Genomic DNA, 26697 nt, shown 5'->3' with positions numbered 1-26697 from the left:
GCTTTTAGTTTTATTAATCTTTACAATTGTCTCTTTCATTTGTTTTTCATTTATTTCTGCTTGGATCTTTATGATTTCTTTCCTTCTACTAATTTTTGGTTTGTTGTTCTTCTTCTTCTGCTTCCTTCCAGTTGTTTTAGGTGTAAAGTTAGGTTGTCTATTTGATTTTTTTCTTGTTTCTTGAGGTAGGATTGTATTGCTATAAACTTCCCTCTTAGAACTGCTTTTGCTGCATCCCATAGGTTTTGAGCTGTCATTTTATCATTGTCATTTGTTTCTAGAATTTTTTTCATTTCCCTTTTGATTTCTTCAGTAACATGTTGGTTATTTAGACATGTGTTGTTTAACATCCATGTGTTTGTGTTTCTTACAGTTTTTTTCTTGTAATTCAAATCTAGTCTCATAGCATTGTGATCAGAGAAGATGCTTGATATGATTTCAGTTTTCTTAAATTTCACTGAGGTTTGATTTTTTACCCAAGATGTGATCTGTCCTGGAGAATGTTCCATGTGCACTTGAGAAGAAGGTCTATTCTTCTGCATTTGGATGGAATGTCCTGAAGATATCAATGAGATCCATTTCAGCTAATGTATCATTTAAGACTTGTGTTTCCTTATTAATTTTCTATTTGGATGATCTGTCCATTGATGTGAGTGGGGTGTTAAAGTCTCCTACTATTATTGTGTTACTGTCAATTTCTCCTTTTATGTCTGTTAGTATTGAGGTGCACCTATGTTGAGTGCATAGATATTTACAATTTTTATGTCTTCCTCTTGAATTGATACTTGACCATTATGGAGTGTCCTTTCTTATCTCTTGTAATCTTTAAGGTCTATTTTGTCGATATGAGGATTGCTACTCCAGCTTTCTTTTGCTTTCCATTTGCATGGAATATATTTTTCCATCCTCTCACGTTCAGTCTCTATGTGTCTTGAGCTCTGAAGTGGGTTTTTATTTTAGACAGCATTTATTTGGGTCTTGTTTTTGTATCCATTCAGCCAGTGTGTGTCTTTTGGCTGGAGCATTTAATCCATTTACATTTTAAGTAATTATTGATATATATGTTCCTATTGCCATTTTCTTAAATGTTTGGGGTTGATTTTGTAGATCTATTTTCTTCTCTTGTATTTCTTGACTATATAAGTCCCTTTAACATTTGTTGTAAAGCTGGTTTGGTGGTACTGAATTCTCTTAACTTTTGCTTGTCTGAAAAACTTTTTATTTCTCTATCAATTTTGAATACGATCCTTGTCGAGTACAGTAATCTTGGTTGCAGTTTTTTCCCTTTCAGTACTTTAAATATATCTTGCCATTCCCTTCTGGCCTGCAGAGCTTCTTCTTAAAGATCAGCTGTTAAGTGTATGGGGTTTCCCTTGTATGTTAATTGTTGCTTCTCCCTTGATGCTTTTAATATTCTTTCTTTGTGTTTAGTCATTGTTAGTTTGACTAGTATGTGTCTTGGCGTGTTTCTCCTTGGGTTTATCCTATATGGGACTCTTTGTGCCTCTTGGACTTGATTGACTATTTCCTTTTCCATGTTGGGGAAATTTTCAATTATAGTCTTTTCAAAAATTTCATACCCTTTCTTTTTTTCTTCTTCTTCTGGGACCCCTATACTTCAAAATGTTGGTGCATTTGATATTGTCCCAGAGGTCTCTGAGACTATCTTCAGTTCATTCTTTTTACTTTATTCTGCTCTTCAGGAGTTATTTCCACCATTTTATCTTCCAGCTCACTGATTCGTTCTTTTGCTTCAGATACTCTGCTATTGATTCCTTCTAGAGTATTTTTAATTTCAGTAATTGTGTCCTTTGTCTCTGTATATTTATTCTTTAATTCTTTTAGGTCTTTGTTAATTGATTCTTGCATTTTCTCCATTTTGTTTTCAAGGTTTTGATCATCTTTACTATCATTATTCTGAATTCTTTTTCAGGTAGTTGGCCTATTTCCTCTTCATTTATTTGGACTTCAGTGTTTCTATCTTTTTCCTTCATTTGTGTAGTATTTATATGACTTTTTGTTATTTTTTTTTAACTTATTGTGTTTGAGGTCTCCTTTTGCCAGGTTTCAAGGTTGAATTCTTTCTTCCTTTTGGTTTCTGCCCTCAAAGGTTGGTCCAGTGGTTTGCATGAGCTTCATATAGGGTGAGTTTGTGCTGATTTTTTGTTTGGTTGTTTGTTTCTCCTCTGATGGTCAAGGCTGAGTGAGGTAGTAATCCTGTCTGCTGATTATTTGGTTTGTATTTTGTTGTTGTTGTTGTTGTTGTTTAGATGAGGTGTCCTACACAGGGTGCTACTGGTGATTGGGTGATGGCAGGTCTTGTATTCAAGTGGTTTCCTTTGTGAGTTCTCACTATTTGATACTCCTTAGGGTTAGTTCTCTGGTGGTCTAGGTGTTTGGAGTCAGTGCTCCCACTCCAAAGGCTCAGGGCTTGATCTTTGGTCAGGAACAAAGTTTCCACCAGTGGTTTGTTATGGCATTAAGTGAGATTAAAACAAATATCCAAAAATGAGAAACCAAAGATGAACCCCAGACAAATGGCAATTACAAAATCAGACAAATAATAATTAAAATAATGGAATACACACATATACATATACACCCATGAGCAAAGTGAAAACAGTCCAACAAAAATAAAGTGCAGTAGATTAGTCCAGCAAACAAAGTAAATCAAAATTTATATTTACCAGTTAAGAACAAAGCTAACTAAAGCACAAACTGGAAAACAAAACTAAAGCAAGGTGCCAAGTGGGGAATAAAGCATTGAAAACAAAACTAACAAATATGTTGAGAGGAAAGGAAAGAAAGAAACAAAAAAAAAAGAATAGATATGCAAAGTTAAATAGAGGTAGACAAAGATTTGTATACATTAAAGATTAAACTGCAAGAGGAAAAGAACAGTAGGAAAGACAAACAAAGGAATAAATGTAGAAAAAATATAATAAGTTTTTAAAAAATTAAAAATTAAATTATAAAAAAGAGAAAAGAAAGAAAATGGAAGAAGACAGACAATGGGGAAAAAAATGGAAAACTCCACAGTACTACAAAAGCCCAATGTAGGGGCAGAGGTTTATAGCAACAATAAAAAATGTGAGTGAATATACACACATACATATACACCCATAAGCAAAATCAGAACAGTCCAACAAAAATAAAGTACAGTAGATTGACCTGGCGAACAAAGGAAACCAAAAATTATATCTACCAGGACAAAACTAACTAAAGCAAAAACTGGAAAACAAAACTAAAGCAAGCTGCCAATTGGGGAGTAAAGCAGTGAAAATAAAACTGACAAAATGTTGAGAGGAAAGGAAAGAAAGAAAAGAAAAGAAAGAATAGATACGCAAAGTTAAATAGAGGTAGATGAAGAAGATTTATATACATTAAAAATTAACTGCAAGGAGAAAAGAACAATAGGAAAGGCAAACAAAGAAATAAATGTAGAAAAAACTATAATAGGCTTAAAAAATTAAAATTAAAAAAAGAGGAAAAAACGAAAACTCCACATAACTGCAAAAGCCCAATGTAGAGGCAGGGGTTTATAACAGCAATAAAAAATGTGACTGAGGAAAAAACAAGCTTAAAAGTTTAATTAGAGTTCATAGTGCCAATAAAATCAACAACTACAACGGGGGGAGAAAATAAAGGAAAAAAAATCTAAAAGAATATACAGAGCAAGTCAAAACATAAGAATAATAAATGTTTTTCTTGAATCACTGCTACTAGAGTCCTTTCCCTTGCTGGGAGTCACAGTCCACTTCACCTCCCTAGGATGCCCTCCAACACTGTGCTGATTTCTGGACCTGCTGTGGGGGCAGCTCAGATTCTAATCTGGCCCTACTCCTATGTGTTCTTGCTTCCAATGTCCACAGCTATCAGAACTTGTGCATTTTCTTTTGTGGGAGCTCTCAATGACCTTTTATATAGTCCATCAACACAGAGTCTGCCTAGTTTATCATGTGGATTTAACCTGCAGCTTGTACAGCTGGTGGAAAGATAGATTTTGGGCCTTCTTCCTTAGCCACACTGCCCCTTGGTTTCAACTGTGGTTTTATCTCCACTTCTGCATGTGGCTCATCCACTGGGGTTTGCTCCTGAGGCTGGCCTAGAGGACTTAGGTTTGCCTCCGTAAGACCAGGTGTGGAGGTGGTGCAGCTGCTTGGGTTGCAGGGGTTCTGGTAGCACCAGGTACTCAAGGGAGTTGACAGCCAGGACAGCAGGAAATATAGTGCTCTAGTAGGGTATGGCAACCAGTATTGGTCAATACACTCCAGTATTCTTGCCTGGAGAATCCCCCTTCCTGACAGAGGGGCCTGGCAGGCCACAGTCTACAGGGTTGCAAAGAGTCGGACACTACCGAAGCAACTTTGTACGCATAGATGCAGGACTATTTTTTGCCTGTGGCAGCTCTGCCCCAGTGAGAGTTGAGCGTGAAGGTGGTGCAGCTGCTTGGCTTGTGGGGACCCTGGTGGCGCCAAGTGTGCAGGGACATGGACTGCCTCCGCCACAGGAGTTATGGTCCTATCAGAGCCTTTTTTTGAGCCTCTTATAGCTAGTGATCAGAAGGTCTCTTTGGCCAGTCTTTCTCCTTAGCTCTGCCCATTCAGGAGCTTAGAGGGCTCCCTTGCCTGGGGTCCTTCTCTGTTGTTTGGAGCATCAGGCACATAGAGGGGCCCCCCTGGCTGGGGTCCAACTCTATAGATTGGCACATCAGGCACTTAAAGGGGCACCCTAGGTGGGGTCCTACTCTGTAGTTCAGTGCCTCAGGCATTTGATGGGCCAGCCTCTCTATTGTTCAACTGCTGATGTTGGCCTGTGGGGAGAAAGAGGCTATAGTGATGGCTCCACCCCCTACACATGACTAAGCAGTATCGCCTTGCTTAGGTGGCTGCCCGGCTTTCCTCCACAGGCATTTCTCATCACAATCTCCTCCCTCACCCCTCTGGATCCATCTCTCCACAGTCAACAGCAGCCCTCATCCTGGGATTGCTCCACACTCCCCAAACTCCAGCTCCCAGCCCCTTTGCCTTCCAGGGGACCAGCATTCCTATCCAGGGTATGTATGGCTATGGCAAGGTCTGTCTGAGTCTCATTCCATTTAGGCTGCCACAGATCAGCTGTTTCACTCTCAGCCTTAAATGTTTCTCCTCTGAACCAGAATAGCTAATGCAATTTTTAAAAAGAATAATAGTGGGAGGAATTAGTCTACCTGATTTTAGAACTCAATACCTACCATACTCAAGACCATAGGATTGAGGAAGAGATAGACACATAGATCAACAGAACAGAATTAAAAAGAAAAAAAAAAAAAAAAAAAAACAGAAATAGGTCCACACAAATAGGCTCAAATGATTTTTGACAAAGATAAAGGCAATCCAACGGAAGATAGACAGCCTTTTCAACAAATGGTACCAGAAAAATTGGACATTCCTAGGAGAAAACAAAAACCTTGACTTAAGTCTCCTACCTTATAGAAAACTTAACTCCAAGTGGATCATGGATTTCAATGTAAAACTATAAAATCTTTAGAAAAAAAATAAAAGAAAATCTTTGAGACCCAGGGCTAGGCAAAGAATTCTTAGACTTGACAACAAAACAAAATCCAAGAGAGGAAAAAATGACAAATTGAACACTGACAAAATTCAAAACTATTGCCCTGCAAATGATCCTATTCAGAGAATGAAAAACCAAGCTACAGACTAGGAGAAAATATTTGCAAACCACATTATTTGACAAAGGACTAGTGCATATAATATGTAGAGTTCTCAAAATTCAACAGTATAAAAGCAAGCACTGTATTCAAACGTGGGCAAAAGACATGACGAGAAATTTTATGAAAGATACACAGGTGTCAAGTAAACATGAAAAGAAGTGCTTGTTAAATGAAACTACCCTATGCTATCTCATACCATATGCACACACACTTTTGATGGTTAGAGACCTAAAAGTTTATATCCTCTCCTCTGTAACCCCACAGTGCCTCTACATTGTCTATGTTGTAGTGGAAAAAAAAAAATGTGTGTAATATATCCCTTAGTTATTTCTCTATTTCATGCTAATGAGAAAAAATAGAATCATATATAAGAAAGAAATACAAACCGACATCTCCTTCGACCTCTTTTTTCTTCACCCGCTTAATCCTCTTCTTTAGTACCTTCATAAGGAAATTAGCAAATTTATTGTTTTCTCCAAGCGCTGTTTGGAAACCAGCATAGAGGGCTTTTTCTTGGTCCTGTAGCTTGGCTACTTCATTCTTTTTCTCTTCCATCTCTTTAAGAGTTTCATTTATTTTCCACTAAATGAAAAAGAATATCAACAAATGATAAATAAAATATTTCCGGATAAACTGGGTTCAGAGAATAATGTACATTACAGTGTAAGGTTACAGTCTACAAACATTTTAAAATCTTAATATAAGTTTACATTTCTGATGTTTGCAGAGTCATTCATTTGTTTAAAACTTATAATTCTTTTGTAAAAATCAATTAAGGTCAGAATCAGATAAGATAGATTTTTTGATGTTTAACTTCCTCAAAAAACTAAATTAATTTAAAATTTTTACTTATATGTGAATGTCAGCTAATATTTTTCTGTATGTACTCTCAAAAAAGACTCTCTTTCATATCAACACAAGATACCTAAAACAAAAAGACAAATTTGTTCTTAGTGAAGCTGATACATCTACAAACTGACATCACTATTGTGTATACATTATCTAATAGACTCCTTCTTTGTTTATGACAAAGATAGGTGGTATAATTAATCTCCTTAAATTTACATATTAATATATATAATAAAGAAAATTTCCTGTGCTAGTCAATTATGTATTACTCTGAAAGTAGCTATCATATTTAAGAAATTTACCAACTCCTTTTCCAAGTATGTTCATTCATAATGATAATATATAATCAAAACTCAACTTCACATGATAGCTACTAACAACAAAAATAATTTTAAATACATATGTAAACAAAACATAAGGGTCACTTTTGAAAATTTTATTCTCCTACTTTATAAGATATCAGATCAAATTCATTAAAATTATGATTCACTGTTCCCTGAGCAAGGTTACCAAAAATAGAGAGCAAACAGGAATAACAGGAAAAAGGAGGATGAAGAGAAGACAAGAAAAAGATGTAGACTAGAACAAGGGGGGAAATTAAGAAGAAGAAAAGAAGAATTGAGTCCCCTCCATAACTAAGGCTGTAGCCAGTTAGCAATCTTTTGACCATTCATACTTGCATGTCCTGTTCCTCTTTGTCTAATGAATTAACACGCTCTTGAAGTATGTTCTCCTGTTTTTCAAAGTTCTTCAGGAGAAGCATTTCTTGAAATAATGTGACATGGTGCAGGTCAGATAATTTCATCTGAATATCTAACTTCAGTTTCTGATGTCTCAGGAGACGGAGTTCTGCATCAAAAGTGACAATCAGTTCTTTGATCTGAGGTGGAAAAAGATTTGAGGGTATGTTAGAAGCTTAAAACAGATAAGTGCATCTTTAAAACTATCCAACAATATTGATTTGTTTGGGTAAAAGCATTTTGTTTATTATGCCCTTATTTTGGATGGAAAATTATAAAGGTGGGTGAGTAGGCACATGTGTATGTATGTAGTCACATAAATCAGTTCAGAATATAAATTAAATTTATTAAGTGGTAGGAATTCTTGAGGAAGTTGCAGTCCTTTCAGCTATTTCTTCATAATTGATTAACCCATTGATCAAGAATGTCCTTCCTACTTTAAATCAGTTTTATAATAAATCTTGATTAAATCTTTGTTTAAATTGGAGACTATGAGCTCTTCATGGATATTGTTTATATTTGTCTCCATTCCATCCCCACAGTATCTCTACACTGTCCTTCACACAGTAAGCACTAAAAAATTTTTACTTTCCTCACCTTATTTTGAAAAATTTCAAAGCTATGGAACAGCAAATTTTTAAATAGATAAATATAATTGTGGAACCATAAGAAATTTATTCAATCTTCTTTACTTAGTTTATTTATAGATGAAGAAATTGAGACTAAAAATGATTTCCTTGAGACCAAAACTAATTTGTTATAGATAAGAACTCAAGTAACTCAGATCCTAGTCTAGACTTTATTCCACTGCCATTTCAAATGATCTTAAATCCTGTTTTACTTTGATTTTGACATAGCTTCTCCCTTGTCCCATCCCAAAGGAGATGAAGAAAGCAAAAGACAGCCCTAAGGGCAGATTCTCTTAAAGAAACTAGTACAACAGGAAGAATACACACCATTCCATGTTTTTCATTAGGCTGTACATGATGCAAAGCCTTGACTATCTAACACCTATAATGAGTGAGGGTTCAACCTAAGGCTGAGAAAGAGGAAGACATCTGTGGGTCAGGGGCAGTGAAACTGCTAGAGAATTTCAGAGAGCTGAAAAACAGAAACAAAAACAAATCAAGGAAAAGAAAAATTTAACTTTTAATGTTTGACTGTAGACTAAGTGGGTTCCCCTTTTAATGCTTGCTTAATAAATCTGAATTATTTTTAAGCTTCTTTGGAGACAGGACTATACTGTCTTTAGTGCAACACCATTCTGCAGCTATACCACATGGGTGTCCAAGTTGTAAGGGTTATGCTTGTTTTATTCTCACTACACTTCATATCTGTAAGCTTTATGAAGATAGAGTACATGTCTGGCTTGAGAAATGTTGCATCCCTACTACCTAGCTTACACTGTTTCTGCACATAGAATGGCCAATAAATATTTGTTAAATTAATAACTAGTTAAAATTAAATCAATCAAAACTTTTTACAGAAAATCTACTATATGTCTGAAATTGTCCTAGACACTTCAGGGGAATCAGAAGTATATGTGGCCCTTCCCTCAAGAACTGTATGATCTAATGAAATGGAGACTAAAGAAAAAAAATCAATAAAACTGATTGATAAAAAGGCTGGTCTTTGAAAAGATAAAATTGACAAACCTTAATTTAAACTCAACAAGAAAAAACGGGAGGTGGCCTAAGTCAATAAAATCAGAAATGAAAAAGGAGTACAACTGACACCACAGAAATGAACAGACCAATGAACAGAACAGTAATGAAGTTGAATCAGACTGGATAGCTTCACAGGTGAATTCTACCGAACATTTAGAGAAGAGTTAACAGCCATCCTAAAACTACCCCAAAAAATTGCAAAGGAAGGAACACTTCCAAACTCATTCTATAAGGCCAGTATTATCCTGATACTAAAACCAGACAAATATATCATGCAAAAAAGAGCATTACAGCCCAATATCACTGATGAACGTAGATGCAAAAGTCCTTAACAAAATATTAGCAAACTGATCCCAACAGTACCTTAAATAATCATACATTATGATCAATGAGATTTATTCCAAGGATGCAAGGATAATTCAATAGACACAAATCAGTGTGTTGCACCACATTAACAAATTGAAAAATAAAAGCCACATGATTATCTCACTGCAGAAAAACTTTTGACAAAATTTAACATCTATTTATGATAAAAACTTTTTAGAAAGGGGGCAGACAGAGAACATAGTTCAACATAATAAAAGTCATAATATGACAAATCCATAACTAATATCATACTCAAAGGTGAAAAACTGAAAGCATTTCCTCTAAGATCAGGAACAAGACAAGGATGCTCAATATTGCCTCTTTTATTCCACATAATGTTGGAAATCCTAGTCACAGCAATCATACAAGAAATAAAAGGAATCCAAATTGAAAAAGAAGAAGCAAAACTATTTCTGTTTGCAGATGACATATACATAGAAAATCCTAAAGACACCACCAGACAACTCCTGGAGCTCATCAATGAATTTAGTAAAGTTGCAGGATATAAAGTTAATATATAGAAATCTTTTGCATTTCTATATGCTAAAAATTAATTATCAGAAAGAAATTAAGGAAGCAATCTCATTTACCATCACCTCAAAACAAACAAAATAGTTAGAAATAAATCTACCTAGGGAGGTAAAAGACCTATACTCAGAAAATTCTAAGAAACTGATGGAAGAAACTGAAGACCACAGGAACAGATGGAAAAATATACTATGCTATGGATGGATATATACTATGGATGGAAAGAATCAGTATTGTTAAAATTACTATACTATCCAAAGCAACCTATAGATTCAATGCAATCCCTATCAAAATACCAATGGCATTTTTCACAGAAACAGAACAATTTTTTTTTAATTTGTATGGAAATACAAAAGACCCCAAAACAATCTTGAGAAAGAAAAACAGAGCTGGAGGAATTATACTCCCTGACTTCAAGATCATACTACAAAGTTGTAATGATCAAACAGTATTACACTGGCACAAAAACAGACACATCAATCAATGAAAGGGAACAGAGAGCCCAGAAATAAACTCAGGCACATATGGTCAATTAATCAGTGACAAAGGAGACAAGAACATACAATGAAGAAAAGATAGTCCTTTCAATAAATGATGCTGGGAAAATGGGACAGTTATATATAAAAGAGTAAAATTAGAACATTCTATAACACCATACACAAAAATAAACTCAAAATGGATTAAAGACCTAAACATAAGGCTGGAAACCATAAAATTCTTGGAGGAAAACATAAGTAGAACACTCTTTGACATAAATCATAGCAATTTTTTTTTTTTTGGCTCTGTCTGTTAAAGCAAACAAGAACAAAAATAGACAAATCTAATTTCAGATATCAAAGGAAATCACCAAAAAAAAGATGAAAATACAACCTACTGCATGGGAGAAAATATTGGCAAATGATATGACTGATAAGGGGTTAATATCCAACTTGTATAAACAACTCATACAACTTAACATCAAAAAAATGATTTAAAAATAGGCAGAAGACCTGAATAGACATTTTTCCAAAAAAGAAATGCAGGTGGCCAATAGGCACACGAAAAAATGCTCAATATTCCTAATCATTAGGAAAATGCAAATCAAAACCACAGTGAGATAATCACCTCACACCTCATAGAATGGCTATCATCAAACACACATACACACATACACAAATAACAAATATTGTTGAGAATGTGGAGAGGGAGGTCTCTCAAAATGCAACCTAAGGAAGCAACACTTAGGAGGCAACCCAAAGTGTCCATAAACAGATGAATAGAAAAAGAAAATGCGATACATACATATGTGAAATGGAATACTACCCAGCCATATAAAAGAATGAAATTTTGCCATTTGCAATGACATGAATGGACCTGGGGAATATTATGATTAGTGAAATAAGTCAGTCAGAGAAGGATAAATATTATATGTTAGCAGTAATATGTGGAATATAAAAAAAATAAAGCAAACTAGTGAATATAACAAAAAGGAAACAGAAATATAGACAACAACGTAGTGGTTACAAGTCGGGAGAGGAAAGAAGAGAGGGGCAATATAAGGGTATGACATTAACAGGTATAAACTATTAGGTGTAAAATAAGCTACAATGATTATTGTGCACCAAATTTTAGAGTAACTACAAATGGAGTATAACTTTAAAAACTGTGAATCATTTTATTATACATCTGTAACATATAACATCAACTGTACCTCAATTAAAAATTGTATAATCTAAGTTATAAGACAAAACTAACAATACATTTCAAAAGAACAGCATGTATATTATCTATAGTGAAACAGATCACCAGCCCAGGTTGGATGCATGAGACAAGTGCTCGGGCCTGGTGCACTGGGAAGACCCAGAGGAATCGGGTGGAGAGGGAGGTGGGAGGGGGGATCAGGATGGGGAATACGTGAAAAATTTTTTAAAAAAAAGGAAAAAAAAAAAACTAACAATACAAAACAGCAGGAAAAATTAGTATAAAGCATGAGGTGCTGATTTAAGTACAAATGGAGTTTAGAAGAAACAAGAGTATGTAATGAGGGCAGAAGATTACGGAGAGAGTCTGGAAGTGAGCTGAGTTTTAAATGATGGCAACTTTGAAAGGAAGTCATTGCAAGCAGAAGGAAATAGCAAAGGAAAAAGCACAGATGAAACTCAGAAGGAGGAAGTGAGTGGGGAGAAACAGGAAGACTGAGAAAACAGGACTGGAATAAGTAGACATAATGGTGATGAATAAGGTTGGGGGCACGGTAATAGGGGGTGCCTTCAGAGTGTGGCCAGAAAGATACACTGAGCAAGGGGACTCCGTACGACTGGCAGGAGGGAGCTTCCCATCCAAGAAAGGACTTTTTCCTCCGCTATTCAGAGCACCTCCTGCACACAACTGGCCCCAACCTGGTCTTGATTTTCCTAGAAATAAAAATATTTGCTATTCCATGATTCTGAGGCTAGCTGTTAACCGTGAACACTCGCACTAACAGGGCAAATCATACATTAGAGAAAGAGCAGGGGTGAAAAGCAGATGGTGCCTCACTTTCACTGGAAGGTTTTAAATCATGTTCCATCCATCATCCGAAAGCTGCTCCATCACTTCTTTAGCATGACTTTAGTTAGATACCAAATAACATGGATTTGCCCTTGATTTATAGCTTTTCAAAAAGAAAAAAATTGATAAGCTCCAAAGTTCTGTGCAGAGCAGAATGATTTTCAGAAGTCCAGGGATGGGGAGGGAAGCCAAGCTATCAGTGAGTTGTGGACTGGTCAGAGTTTAGGGGGAGGTTAATGTAGAGAAGTTAAAAATAAGTAAGAATCTAGATCTAGCTCTTCCGTCTTTCAGCTTTAAATAAGCCGTCACATTTCTTACCCGGTTGATCAAATACTGTTGCATGTACACGTGTTTGATCTCCTCCCTCTTCATAATCTCCAGCTCCACATCAGTTGGATCTGCTGTTTCAAATTCTGTGAACTTTGGAAGGTCCAGACTGAATGTTGATGCTTTTGATGCTCTAGACAATGAATCACGTGTTGTTAAATCTCCCTCCTTTCCAGAAGACAGTCTGAGGAAGCCTCCAGCTGAGCCTGCAAATGCTGTCTGTTCCACCTGGCGGGCCTTTTCATCCTGACTTTTCACTTGCTGTTGCTTAAAAGCTAGGAGGGTTTCATCATCATACTGAAATCTCTTTTCTGGAACTTCTTCCGGGTATATCTGAGGGACCTGGGGAATGGGCAGGTGCTTGGATATGGGAAGAGTCAACTGAATGGTCTTCAGTTCTTGCACCAGACACTGTATTTCCTCGATGACAGCCACCTTAAGGTCTCGAAGAGAGATGATGCTCTTGTTCATGTGCATTTTCTTTGAGTAGGCCTGAGAAAAGGAATAGGAGGGAAGTGAAATGACAACCCAACCACAAAGGGCAGTCTGAAATATGACTCGATTTTGTCCCTTGACTGGTATGCCTAGCAGAATTCAAGAAAAAAAATCTTTCTGATCATTCCTGTTCACTACCAAGTTATTTTCTCTGATGGTTAGGCTTTTCCCTATTTCATCTCTCCATAAGGGGGAGACAGTCTGGATATGACCTCTGGTGTCCCCCAACTGGCTTATCAGGCTGAGTTCCCCTGTCAACCTCCCACTACTCACAGAAGTCCTTCGTGAGCCCTGTACTCAGCCAGATCCCAGGAGGGGGAAGGTCATCCTTTGGTTAGGAACACACAAGTAACCATCCTTCTCTGATGGAAACTCAAATCCCATGGGCTTAGACTCAGGGGTATCCAACTAGTATCAAACTACAGTTTAACCTGTTTTAATTCTGTATTTTGGCCACGTAATATCTGTAACTCCTTGTGCAGGCAAGGTCATGATTCTGAATTTCAGTATCACATGACACCAAGAGATTCCTGGATTCTTCCTTGATTCCTTCTTCATATATCCAAGCCAAGCTACACCCCTGCTTCTACTCCCTGGTGCCACAGGTGCTTCCTCACTGCCAGTCCTCTCCCCAGTCTCTTTCTTAAATGTGTTTACCAGAGCCTATAATCACATGCAACCCTACTCCTGTGTGCAGTTGGGCAATTAGATGGCCCAAGAGCTATTAAGAGTAACTTTGCATAAATATACAGATTAATGAAAATTAAAGATCAAAAGGCACTTCTTTGAGTAGTCTTATAAAACTTACAGTGTTTTTACAAGCTACTGCAACAAAATAGAGGACATGTTTTACATAGTTAAGAATAAACCTTTAAAGCATTAAGATTTAAAGTCAAAATCCAGCCCTTGGGTGAGTTGGGGCCACATCTGAAGTACCTGAGGATTGAAAATTAAGTCGAGAAGAGCAAACCCAAACCAGCCTGATGCCTGTAAGGCCTATGTCTTTGAGGAGCCCTATTTACATACCAAGCTTCTTTTTCAAGTTTTCCAAGTATCTCACACACTAAATACTAGCCACAGGGAGGGGGATGTATAATATACTATTTCTAACATGTTTGAGGAGGGACTTCCTTGTGGTCCAGTGGTTAAGACTCTATGCTTCCAAGGCAGGGGGTGTGGGTTAGATTCCTGGTTGGAGAATTAATATCCAAAATGCCATGTCTATGGCATGGAATGGCATGGCATGGCATATGTCTGGTGCCACAAAAAAAATTTTTTTTAAATTTTTTTAATAAATAAAATGCTTGATACTTTTCAATGACTTTGAATTTAACCATGATAAGAATGACTGCTCATAAAGCAATCATCCTTCAATAAAAAATAAATTAATTTTTTAAAAAAAGAATGACTGCTTATTAACTCTCTAAAGAAGACTAGACATGTCTTGCCTTACTGTTGTTAATTGATAGAAATACTATTTGTTTTTAATAGACAATAAAACTGAGGCTTTGGGAGATTTACATGACTAGCCAAGTTTATATAACTATTAAGTGGCAGAGATTAAGTGGAACAGAACTCTGACCTTCTGACCTGTGGACTAGTGTGTTCTACATTATTTAATGCTATTACTTTAATAAAATAGATTTCAATATAGTGTAGTTCAGCTCAAGACATCACACCTGTCCATCACCTCTAGCTGGACCATGAAATTTCAGGTTGGCTGACTGGCAAATTGTGATTGAAAAAAACATTTCTCTATGAGAAAGGATGACACATGGTAGTTGAAACAGAAATTTCCTTAGACAAACAGCTAGAAAAACAATCCAGTCACTAATAAAACATTCAAAATGTCCATCTGATCAGAAAAATTTATGAAGATTTACCTGTGGCTATGAATTGCCATACTGGAATCTTTGATGCTGGCAAGTACAGCATCTTCGGTGAAATTGAAAGACACTCCTTCCTCAAGATACTTTACTTCCATTTTTTAGAAAATTATAAAATATTCAAATGTACTATACCTGTGGTATGACTTGGCACTCTTTGCAATGTGATGCCTCGAAATGGGCAATGTGCAGAGTCATACTAAGTGACCATATACAAAAGTCTCCTCAAAATATTAGCTCAGATGCCTTTTGAGCCTCTGAATGTGAAAAGTCACTTGTCAATTCAAAGTAAGTAATTACTATGATGGGGAGAGGAAACTTTAGTACGAAAATAGGTATGAGAGATCAGGATGACCAGAAGCAGTTTGAAAGAATTCAGAGAGAATCAAAATGGAATATATTAGTTGTTTAGTATTGAGTCTAAAAAAGTCTACATCTACAAAAGTCTGGAAGTCCTTCAAACAAAGGCTAAACACAGTAGCCTCTTTCCCTAAGTTTCTGGTAGTCCACAGCAGCCAAAAACAATATCCAAGGATGTGTTTGAATTTCAGAGGTTCGAAGTCCATAAAATATAAGGCTTTCACCCATGAAACTGGTATTGAACCAAAGAACTAATTTGAACACTGGTTCTGCAATGTTAATAATCATGGATAAATCTCTTATCTTTGGGACTCAATTTCCTCATATGTAAAAATGGGCATTACTCTAGGAAAATGATGAAGGCCTTCTCCAATTCTAAACTTCTATGATTATATATCTTTATGGATCAGATAACAAAATGGGTGGTCTTAGCAGAATTAAAAAAAACAACAACAAGGAATGTCTCATTGTCATGAAAACTATGGGTAAGTACCATAGAGTCTAGGTATCCCAGTTCCTCCTCCTTCTTGGCAGCATTTATTCTCATGTGTTCAGGTATCTTGTAGTCTGAGGCTGTCTTCAAATTAAAGTCTCCCATAAATAACTGGGCCTCTTTGATTGCCTGAACATCTTTGGGATCTTCATAGTCATCATCAGGTTTACTCTTGTACCTATCAGAAAAACCGAAAACACAGCCATAAACATAAAAATAACCTCTAAGTTTTCTATTTTATTTTAGGTATAGAATCAAATTCAATCATAAAGCAAAAGCATAATTCTGAGTCTGTGGTGCAATTTCAGATTAAAAAAAAACTTACAGTTCCTCCCATTCTTTTTTTCGTTGCTGAATCTTCATTTGGGCCCTTTCAGCTTTTAATATAAGTTTCCTTGTTTTCTCAATTTGATTTTCCACCATAATCTCACTTAGGGTTTTAGGCCGAAATTTCTTCCCTTTCTCTATGACTGATTCTTCTGGCACACTAATACTTCCACCTATACAGACAGCCAACAATTTTTTTCAATCTTTTTGGAATATCAAGACAAAACTCAAATATTATTTTCAATCTGCCACATTTTTAAAAATCCAAGAATATATTGAATCCATAGTTATGGTATATATTACTATGAATTAAACCCCACCAAAAAAGTACTTTAGAACACCAAAATAAAGAGATCTAAATCACAATTTTTACTTCTTAGAAATTTATTTTTAAAAAAACTGGTGACATAAGACATATATTAAACAAGTAAAGAACATGATCATGAATAACAGTCTACTGGCAGATATTGGGAAGCTGGGAAAGAGTTCTGTAACATGATGATGGGGGAAGAGAAAAGCAAGTGAGTCCTATTTGATGTGTAATTTGAGGTGATATCTACCAACTGTAGTGGTCTGCAGCCAATTTAAAACTGGTCAGAAACACACAAATCTAGAACTTAAAATTAATGGCTTTATCACAGACATGTGAAAAGATGCTCAACATTATTAGTCATCAGGGAGGGTGTTAGTCATTCAGTTTTGTCCACCTCTTTGCAAGCCCACGGACTATAGGTAGGACTATAGAAGCCTGTCAGGCTTCTCTGTCCATGGGATTTTCCAGGCAATAATACTGGAGTGGGTTGCCATTTCCTCCTCCAGAAGATCTTCTCAACCCAGGTATTAACCCGGGTCTCCTGCATTGCAGGCAGATTCTTTACTGCCTAAGCCACCAGGGAAGCACAGTCATCAGGGAAATGCAAATAAAAAACACAATGAGATATCACCTTACACCTGTCAGAATGGCTATTATCAAAAAGATGACAAATAACAAATGTTGGTGAGGAAATAGAGAAAAAGGAATACTTGTGTACTGTTGGTAGGAATGTAAGTTGGTGCAGGAGATTCCTCAAGAATTAAAAATAGAACTACCATATGATGATACAGGATTCCACTTTTGGGTATTTTTCCAAGGGAAAAAGTGCCACTAACACAAAAAGATATATGCACCCCTATGCTCATTGTAGTATTATTTACAACAGCCAAGATATAGAAGCAAACTAAGTGTTCATTGATAGGTGAATGGATAAAGAATATGAGGTATACACACACACAACAGAACATTACTCAGTCATAAAAAAAGAATAAAATATTTCCATTTGTGACAAAGTGGATGACCTAAAGAGTATTATGCTGACTGAAATAAGACGAGAAAAACAAATACTGTATGATTTCTCTTATATGTGGAACCTGAAAAATCAAAACAAATGAATAAACATAACAAAACAGAAATAGACTCATAATACAGAAAACAAATAGCTGGTTGCCAGAGAGGAAGGGGTCAGAGGATGAAATAAGTGAGGGAGATTAAGAGGTACAAACTTCCACTTACAAAATAAATGAGCCAGGGGGATGAAATGGACACCACAGGAAACAGTCAATAGTGTAGTAATAACTTTGTATGGTAACAGATAATAACTAGACCTATCAGGTAATCATTTTATGATGTATAGAAATATGGAATCACTATACTGTAACCTGGAACTAACACAGTTTTGAAGGTCAATTATACTTCGGTAATAATTAATTAAAATAAAACTATTGGTTTTATCAATTATAAGTACCTACTAGAGGAATTATTCAATTTTTGTCCAAGCTATATAGAGATATACTTTAGATATACATGAAAAATGTTAAATAATATGGATGGTTACCATTTTATTTCGTATTTCAATTATATGGTACTGTGGAAAAATAAGTTAAACATGTCCTGGGTGGTCACAGAAAGATTTGATAATTAAAGCATATTTCATATATATAAAATAGATAACCAACAAAAACCCACTGCATAGCACAGGGTACTATCCTTAACCTTTGTAATAACCTACAAAGGAAAAGAATCTGATTAATGAATGTGTGTGTGTGTGTGTGTGTGTGTGTAAACAATCACTTTGCTGTATACCTGAAACTAACACAACACTGTAAATCTACTATACTTCAATAAAAATTAAAAGTATAATTTGATCTAGATCCCCCCAAAATGGTAGAATTCAGAAAGGAGAGGAGTGAATTGGTCACTTCATTAGGAACCTGCATGTGGATGTTTCAGACATAATTAGAAAGCAGCAAGCAGGACGATAAGCTAATTGTGCCAGTCAAGCAGTATTTTATTGGGGATAAAATAGAGATATGTTGCAGAAGGATTCAATATGTGATAAGGGGTTCAGAAGTTATCCTAGAAGCAGAAAGAAGCCATTAAAGGTTTCTCAATGAAGAGAGTGAAACAGTAATAATGTCAGTACTGAATCATATGCTCTAGCCTACATCTGGCCAGGCTGCAGTGCCCTTTACCCTTGACTAGGCTCTCCACATCTGTTCCCAGAATTCCTGTCTTGCTCCTTCTCACCCCAGTCACCCTGTGGGCAGTCACAGGAGGCAGGGATTAGAGAGTCATTTTCACACCTGTATTCTCAGCGCATCATTCTGTTTAATACATGTCCTTGGAAAAGAGTGTGAGTTGTGTTCTAGCCCTACACTCTGGGGTGGGGCCCACGAGTCTGGGAACAAACAGTTCCTAGAAAAACTAGCATCCTAGATTTAAGAACATCTCAGATTTAAGAACAGTTGGACAAGGGAAGCAAGAGACCAGTAGTACTTGGTGCTCTTATCCACCCTTAGGCACATGACCGGGAATCAAAGGTTCTGCTCACAAAAAGAGAATTCAATTTTGAAATTTTGATAAATATGGACTCAAAAGCCTTCTTGTCATTTAGGTTACCTGTATCTCTCTGACTATCCTTTCTTCCAGTTCCTTCTTTTTCAAACCTCTCAAATTTGCTTGGTCTTCTCTCCGATTGACTTGCCCGTTTGGTTTTGGAGTATTTAGAGGGCTTCATGAGTCTATAGGAGGATATCTTGTGATCACTCTGAATGGCATGAACTACAATAGTATCACTTTCCAATGAATCACGAAATCTGGGGGAAAATAAGGACTTGTCACCATTTCAATCATGCTACACAATTATTACACAATAAAATAAGATCACAATGTCCTATGCTGATAAACAATACCATTATATCATGTTGAGTCCAAAATTCAGCCATGTATATACCAACAAGGATGTAGTGGAAGTTGAATAGCACTTAAAGTAGAATTTTCTAATGAAAATACTAAACATCTCATTATTAACAGCATACCATGGTTTTGCCAGTATGTAGAAGAGTCAAAATTTTCAAATAGGCTGCAGTTTATGGTAAGTGGATCATATTAAACTCTGAGGAAGTGCAATTCATTTTCCTATTATCTCATATAGTATATATACAAAATAATACATATTTCATATAAAGTGAAGTGAAGTCGCTCAGTCGTGTCTGACTCTTTGTGACCCCGTGGACTGTAGCCTACCAGGTTCCTCCATCCATGGGATTCTCCAGGCAAGAATATTGGAGTGGGTTGCCATTTCCTTCTCCAATTTTTCTCCATATTTCTCCATTTTTCTTCATATTTCACACAGTTTCTCCATATTTCATATAGATAATAGATGGGGAGATGATAAATGTATATCATATATTACTCTATTTTCTCTATAAAAATATTAAGCTCAGGAGTTCATACTACTTTCTGGTTCACCTTCCTCTTATAGCCTACAGAGATTTATCTTTAAAAATTTCTTCATCAATTTCATTGTTGCTATTTTTTGGCAGCAGTTCACATTTCCTCATCTTTTAACTTTAGGATTTAATTTAATTTATTTATGTAATCATTCCTTTAAATGTCTGTTGCATCTAAGTTGATTTATAGATTCAACATAATGGTTACCTGACTTTTGAAACAAGCATCACTACAATCTAGTGAGGAAAGAATGTACCTATCAGCAAATGAAAGTAGGTCAACCAGATATCACTATAGAGACAAAAGACACTTGATCTCTCTTACAGCACCCACAAAAATTATCCAAGACAGAAAACAGCAAAACAGTAGAGCTTCTAGAAGAAAATGGAGGATTATTTCATGAACTGGAAATAGGCTAAGAATCTTTAACTACCGTAAAAGCACTAACCATAAAAAGTTAGGGAAAATATAGGGACTTTTCTGGTAGCCCAGTGGCTAAGACTCCACACTCCCAATGCAGGGGGCTCAGGTTTGAACTCTGGCCAGAGAACTAGATCCTACATGCTGCAAGTAAGACATGGCACAGCCAAATAAATTTATTTTTTAAGTTAGTGAAACTGTTGATAAACTGAAAAGAAAAACACCAGTAAACAGAACTTTGTCAAAATTAAAAACTTCTGTTCAAAAAGACACTATAATGAAGATGAAAAGACAAGCTACAGAGTAGAGCAAGATATTTTACATGCATGCATGCATGCACGGATATGTCACTATATACATGTGTCATGTATATGACAAAAGTCTCATCTAGAATATGACTACCACAACCCAAGTTTTAAATGAGCAAAAGACTTGAACAAACATCTAATGAAAGAGGATATACAAATAACCAATAAGTATAGGAAAAGGGAGTGAAAATTGTCACTCATCCAGGAAATGTCAATTTAAATCACATTGACACACTACTACAGAATAACTGAAATGTAGAGATCTGACACTGCCCAGTGATGGCAAGCATGAGTGTTACAGGTTGAATTGTGTCACCTAAAAAGAATATGTTGAAGTCCTAACCATCCCAGGTGGCTCAGATAATACGACCTTATCTGAATAAAGTCTTGACAGAGGTAATCAAGTTAAAATGAGATCATTAGGGTGGATCCTCATCCAACATGACTGGTATCCTTATAAAAAGAGGGAACTTGGATGAGCACAGAGGGAATTTATCTGAAGAGACAGAGAGAATTCCATATAAAGACAGAAGGTTTGGAATGTTATATCAGCAAGCAAACTGAAATAAGTGCTCAGCATGGGTCTAGGCATGGAGGCTTCAGTAGCTGTGGCATGTAAGTACAGTAGTTGCGAGTCACAGACTCCAGAGTGCTGATTCAGTAACAGTGGCATAGGGCTTAGTTGTCTCCAGCATGTGGGATCTTCCCAGATCAGCAATTGAACCTGTGTCCCCTGCATTGGCAGGCAGATTCTTTACCACTGAGCCACCAGGGAAGCCTGCTCACTGCAGCTGGAGAAAGCCTGCACACAGTAACAAAGATCCAGCACAGCCACAAATAAATAAGTCTAGGGGGAAAAAAAGTGCTTATGTCAACCAAAAGGCATATACACAAGAATGTTCATAGCAGCATTATTCACTGTAGCCAAAAATAGAAGCAACTCAAATATCCATCAGTAGTTAAATGGATGAATAAACTGTGGTATAACCATTGAATAGAATATCACAAAGTAATGAAAACTGCTACCTGCATCAACATGGATAATCTTAGGCATGATACTGCATAAAAAAAGCCAGATACAAGAGAGTTCATACTGAAGCTTTCCATATATATGAAAGTTCACAGACACGACTAATCTATGGTGATAAACATTCATCTTTGGAGAGTAAATAGTGGGAGGAGGACACAAGGGAACTTTCTGGGGTGCTACAAATGTTCTTAATCTAGGTAGTGGATATTTGTGTTTATATATCTACAAAAATGTATTGAGATTTATGCATTTATGTATGTAAATTATATCTAAAAAAGGCAGAAAGTAAAAGCAGTCTCTGGGAAGTCACATTAATGCATGAGAGGAATCAGATAGGAAGTCGTCATCTTTCACTACAAGTCCTTTGCCTCTACTTTGTTTTTGATGCTTCCTGGGTGATTTAGTGGTAAAGAATCTGTCTTCAGTATAGGAGACGTGAGTTTGATCCCTAGGTTGGGAAGATCCCCTGCAGAAGGGAATAGCAACCCCTTCCAGTATACTTGCCTGGGCCAGCGGAGTATAGTCCATGGGGTTGCAAAGAGTTGGACTCGACTGAGCATGCACACATACATACTGTGTTAATTAAATATAAGATAAATAATTTGTCACAAACTGAAAACAAATACATATGACATAATTTGGTTTGTAAAAATTTTGCAGATTTAAATGAGAAAGGAATGAACTCAGGGAGACAGCAGCAGTGACGAGAGGATTACTTGAGTTTTAGGAATTAGTAGGTACTGTAGGAGACCGACTATCTGACCACTTCCATAAAACCACTGGAAACTACTTTATTCAAATATCTGTTCATAAACACCTTGACTTGCAGGAAATATGGATCCTACCTATTCTGTAGCTTCTTTAGGCCAAGCTGGTGTTTCTCCTTTTCCCAAGCCAATTCCTTTTCCACTCGTTGAATTTTGTTAGCTGTTTTCTTTCCAATCTCAGCACGAATTTTGGAATCTAGATCAAAATCCTGCAGATAAGTAGACTTGTTCACCAAAATGGGTACTTTTATCAATGGACTTTAGCAATCCTATTTCATACATAAATATAGATATTTAAGGTTTGTCCTCCATTCCATGCATAACTCCTCCATTCCAACATCATAACTCTCTCCTAAATATCACTCTCTCATTCTAGACACCACAGACTGATTTTACTGTCACAAAATATGGAGAAAAGTTCTTAGAAATAATTAACAATGATGAAACAGAGTTACATATTGAAAGATTTGTCCCATAATAAAAAGCAATGAATGTCAACAGAACATTTGCAGAGTGTACCAAGTTTAAAAAAAAAAAAAAGAACTCTCTCTACCCCAAAGCAACTACTATTACACAACTAGCTGTGCACAGGGTAGAAGTTCATGGCACATGTTCATCAGCTGAACCTCCCCTCCCTTGTGACCCCACCTAGGAAAGGCTGTAATGTCTTTGGGGACTTGCTGATAAAACCAAGTCTGGCTTGAATATTCTTCACCAAAGGGGCCATTTTCCCCATGAGGATACTTAGGGACCTCATGTTTCTTTATTTCAATACTGGAAAAATAACAGGGCCCTCATTTACACTAAATTGCAAGTAATTATTTTTTCCAGATGTGTTGGTGCTTCTAGTAATGATGTATGTAAAATGATCAGCCACAGAACTTGCCCCAGTTGTTCTTTATTTTGGATTAAGTCACCCATATTCTGCAAGTGTCAACCCTTTTATTAATATAATAACAAACATCTTTTAACCATTAAGTTGGTCTTTTCACCAATATGAGTTTATCAATGTGATTTCACCAATTTTTTTTTTAAATGAAATTGGCTAAGTGCTTCTAGAATTATAGGACTGGGTAATCCATGGGTATAGTCAAGAAAATAAATTCTGAGCTTTTATTTTATTAGGCTCTTGATAGTAATTGCATTTAAGATAACAAAAATGGGGAAAAATAATTACTAACAGGTAGAAGTGGTTGTCCCATTTGGGTCACACCGAGAAGCTTTTTTGGGCTTCCCTGGTGGCTCAGAAGGGGTTGTCAATAAAGCACAAGAGAAAAATTTAATAAAAAATCAGCTTAATTTGGTGACTGTCCCCATAGCTACAAATATACTGTTATTTTTTAGTAACTTTGTGGATGAACCAACTTTTATCTTTTCAACAGAGCTGGTGAATTATACAAAAGAAATCAGAGAGAATCAAATTATATAGTATGTGCCTATCCAACAGATAACTTGGTTAGGTATGATAAGGATTGATAACCAGATTCAAATTTATATTTATCTTATTACCAAAAGCACGTGAATTAGCTAAATCCAAAAGTAAACTTTGTACAAAGAGACTCATCTACATCCAAACCAACTTGTATGACAAGTTCTATAGTAGTTTAGCTGCTGCCAAAACACTGACCAGCCAGGCAAGGGAAATTTAAAGATGGCTTTAAGTGTTCCTACTTGTTGGTCAAATAGCAGTCTCGATTCAGAAACAGTATATGTTAAAATTAAAATCAAATTTATTTGAGGCTTACTGTCCGTTTAAACTGCATATGTTTGGGTAATTCTTCATTCATCTGTAGTAGTTTCTGCAATTGATTCCTTAAAGCTTTGATCTGTTCTCTCTTTCCAGCCTTGATTTCTTCTACTTCTTTCATTAACTTGTCATGTTCTCTTTTTCTTCTGGCATTCTCAATACTGAAAATAGAAATTTAAAAAGTAACATATCTTTAATATAGAAATAGCAAAAAGAAAACTAGTATCTAATAATTTGGAAACTCATTCAGCTTGGCCAACTTTGTTAAAATGTTGATGTGTTTTGCAAAAGCCCAGACCTAGTAGGTATTGATCAAAAATCCCCATACCTGTAGGCTTTAGGATCTTCAATATCTTCTGGAATTGGCTCTGTTTCTATTCCAAACTGTAGGAGAAGGAATGAAAGGTTAGCCCCTTTAAATTGTATATTTCCCTTAAAAGACTCAGTAAGTAGTAAATCGAGGGTTTTTCTCTTCTAACAATTGGAGGCCCGGAAAGTACTTTCACAAAAAAATAAACTAGGGAAAAAATTTATATTTGTTTTTACTTCAGTTAAAGGTGTAAATAGAAAAAGAAACCCAATCCCATGTATGCAAAATGTTAATATCATCACATTCCACTTCCAAATAGGAATTATTGATATTCATGTGTTACTAACAAAAATACAGCAAAAGAAATCCTCAAGGTCATTTATTTTCAAATACTTTTTTAAAAGCATTCCTTTCATACATTTCCTTCAAAATACCTCATGCATATGCAATGAAAAATTTCAAATACATATATTTTAAAAATTTTAAGTGTTTCACTTGACCTTATCAAAAACATTCAGTGGGAAATACACAGAATAATATAATCCCTCTCCTTGAGAAGGATATGAAATCAGAAATATGACTCTCCTTTAGAAAGGAAGCTTAAATTAAGAAGTACCATGAAGTAAATCACTTAAAAGTACTTTGTTTAATAGAAGTTCTGTGCTTAAAAATGTCTTAGGGTGCTCAAAACAACAAAGTAAATGGCAACGGGACCACACCTATCAATAATTACCCTAAATGTAAATGGGTTGAATGCCCCAACCAAAAGACAAAGACTGGTTGAATGGATACAAAAACAAGACCCCTTATATATGCTGTCTACAAGAGACCCACCTCAAAACAAGAGACACATACAGACTAAAAGTGAAGGGCTGGAAAAAAATATTTCATGCAAACGGAGACCAAAAGAAAGCAGGAGTCGCAATACTCATATCAGATAAAATAGACTTTCAAAAAAAGGATGTGAAAAGAGACAAAGAAGGACACTACATAATGATCAAAGGATCAATCCAAGAAGAAGATATAACAATTATAAATATATATGCACCCAACATAGGAGCACCGCAATATGTACGGCAAACACTAACGAGTATGAAAGAGGAAATTAATAGTAACACAATAATAGTGGGAGACTTTAATACCCCACTCACACCTATGGATAGATCAACTGAACAGAAAATTAACAAGGAAACACAAACCTTAAATGACACAATGGACCAGCGAGACCTAATTGATATCTATACGACATTTCACCCCAAAACAATCAACTTCACCTTTTTCTCAAGTGCACATGGAACCTTCTCCAGAATAGATCACATCCTGGGCCATAAACCTGGTCTTGGAAAATTCAAAAAAATTGAAATCATTCCAGTCATCTTTTCTGACCACAGTGCAGTAAGATTAGATCTCAATTACAGGAAAAAAATTGTTAAAAATTCAAACATATGGAGGCTAAATAACACGCTTCTGAATAACCAACAAATCATAGAAGAAATCAAAAAAGAAATCAAAATATGTATAGAAATGAATGAAAATGAAAACACAACAACCCAAAACCTATGGGACACTGTAAAAGCAGTGCTAAGGGGAAGGTTCATAGCATTACAGGCTTACATCAAGAAACAAGAAAAAAGCCAAATAAATAACCTAACTCTACACCTAAAGCAACTAGAGAAGGAAGAAATGAAGAACCCCAGGGTTAGCAGAAGGAAAGAAATCTTAAAAATCAGGGCAGAAATAAATGCAAAAGAAACAAAAGAGACCATAGCAAAAATCAAGAAAGCTAAAAGCTGGTTTTTTGAAAAAATAAACAAAATTGACAAACCATTAGCAACACTCATTAAGAAACAAAGAGAGAAGAACCAAATTAACAAAATTAGAAATGAAAATGGAGAGATCACAACAGACAACACTGAAATACAAAGGATCATAAGAGACTACTACCAGCAGCTCTATGCCAATAAAATGGACAACTTGGAAGAATGGACAGGTTCTTAGAAAAGTATAACTTTCCAAAATTGAACCAGGAAGAAATAGAAGATCTTAACAGACCCATCACAAGCAAG

The 26697-nt window shown here is 35.9% G+C and overlaps 1 protein-coding gene across 1 annotated transcript in view; it reads right to left on the bottom strand.

Moving 5' to 3' along the window:
* CFAP44 (cilia and flagella associated protein 44) overlaps window positions 1-26697 on the bottom strand; it is a 142156-nt gene that overhangs the window by 30919 nt on the left and 84540 nt on the right. Inside the window, exons 20-28 of the mRNA XM_043874030.1 lie at window positions 24650-24705; window positions 24320-24482; window positions 22653-22783; window positions 19216-19412; window positions 16279-16453; window positions 15954-16131; window positions 12711-13211; window positions 7239-7442; window positions 6100-6295 (exon numbers count right to left, since the gene is read on the bottom strand). Coding sequence (XP_043729965.1) covers window positions 6100-6295; window positions 7239-7442; window positions 12711-13211; window positions 15954-16131; window positions 16279-16453; window positions 19216-19412; window positions 22653-22783; window positions 24320-24482; window positions 24650-24705 — 1801 coding nt within the window. The remainder of the gene's footprint in view (window positions 1-6099; window positions 6296-7238; window positions 7443-12710; window positions 13212-15953; window positions 16132-16278; window positions 16454-19215; window positions 19413-22652; window positions 22784-24319; window positions 24483-24649; window positions 24706-26697) is intronic.

This window comes from Cervus elaphus, chromosome 19, assembly GCF_910594005.1.
Source record: "Cervus elaphus chromosome 19, mCerEla1.1, whole genome shotgun sequence".
Classification (NCBI taxonomy): domain Eukaryota; kingdom Metazoa; phylum Chordata; class Mammalia; order Artiodactyla; family Cervidae; genus Cervus; species Cervus elaphus.
Note: the sequence above shows the minus strand (reverse complement) of the source record. Positions and strands in the feature narration are given on the sequence as shown.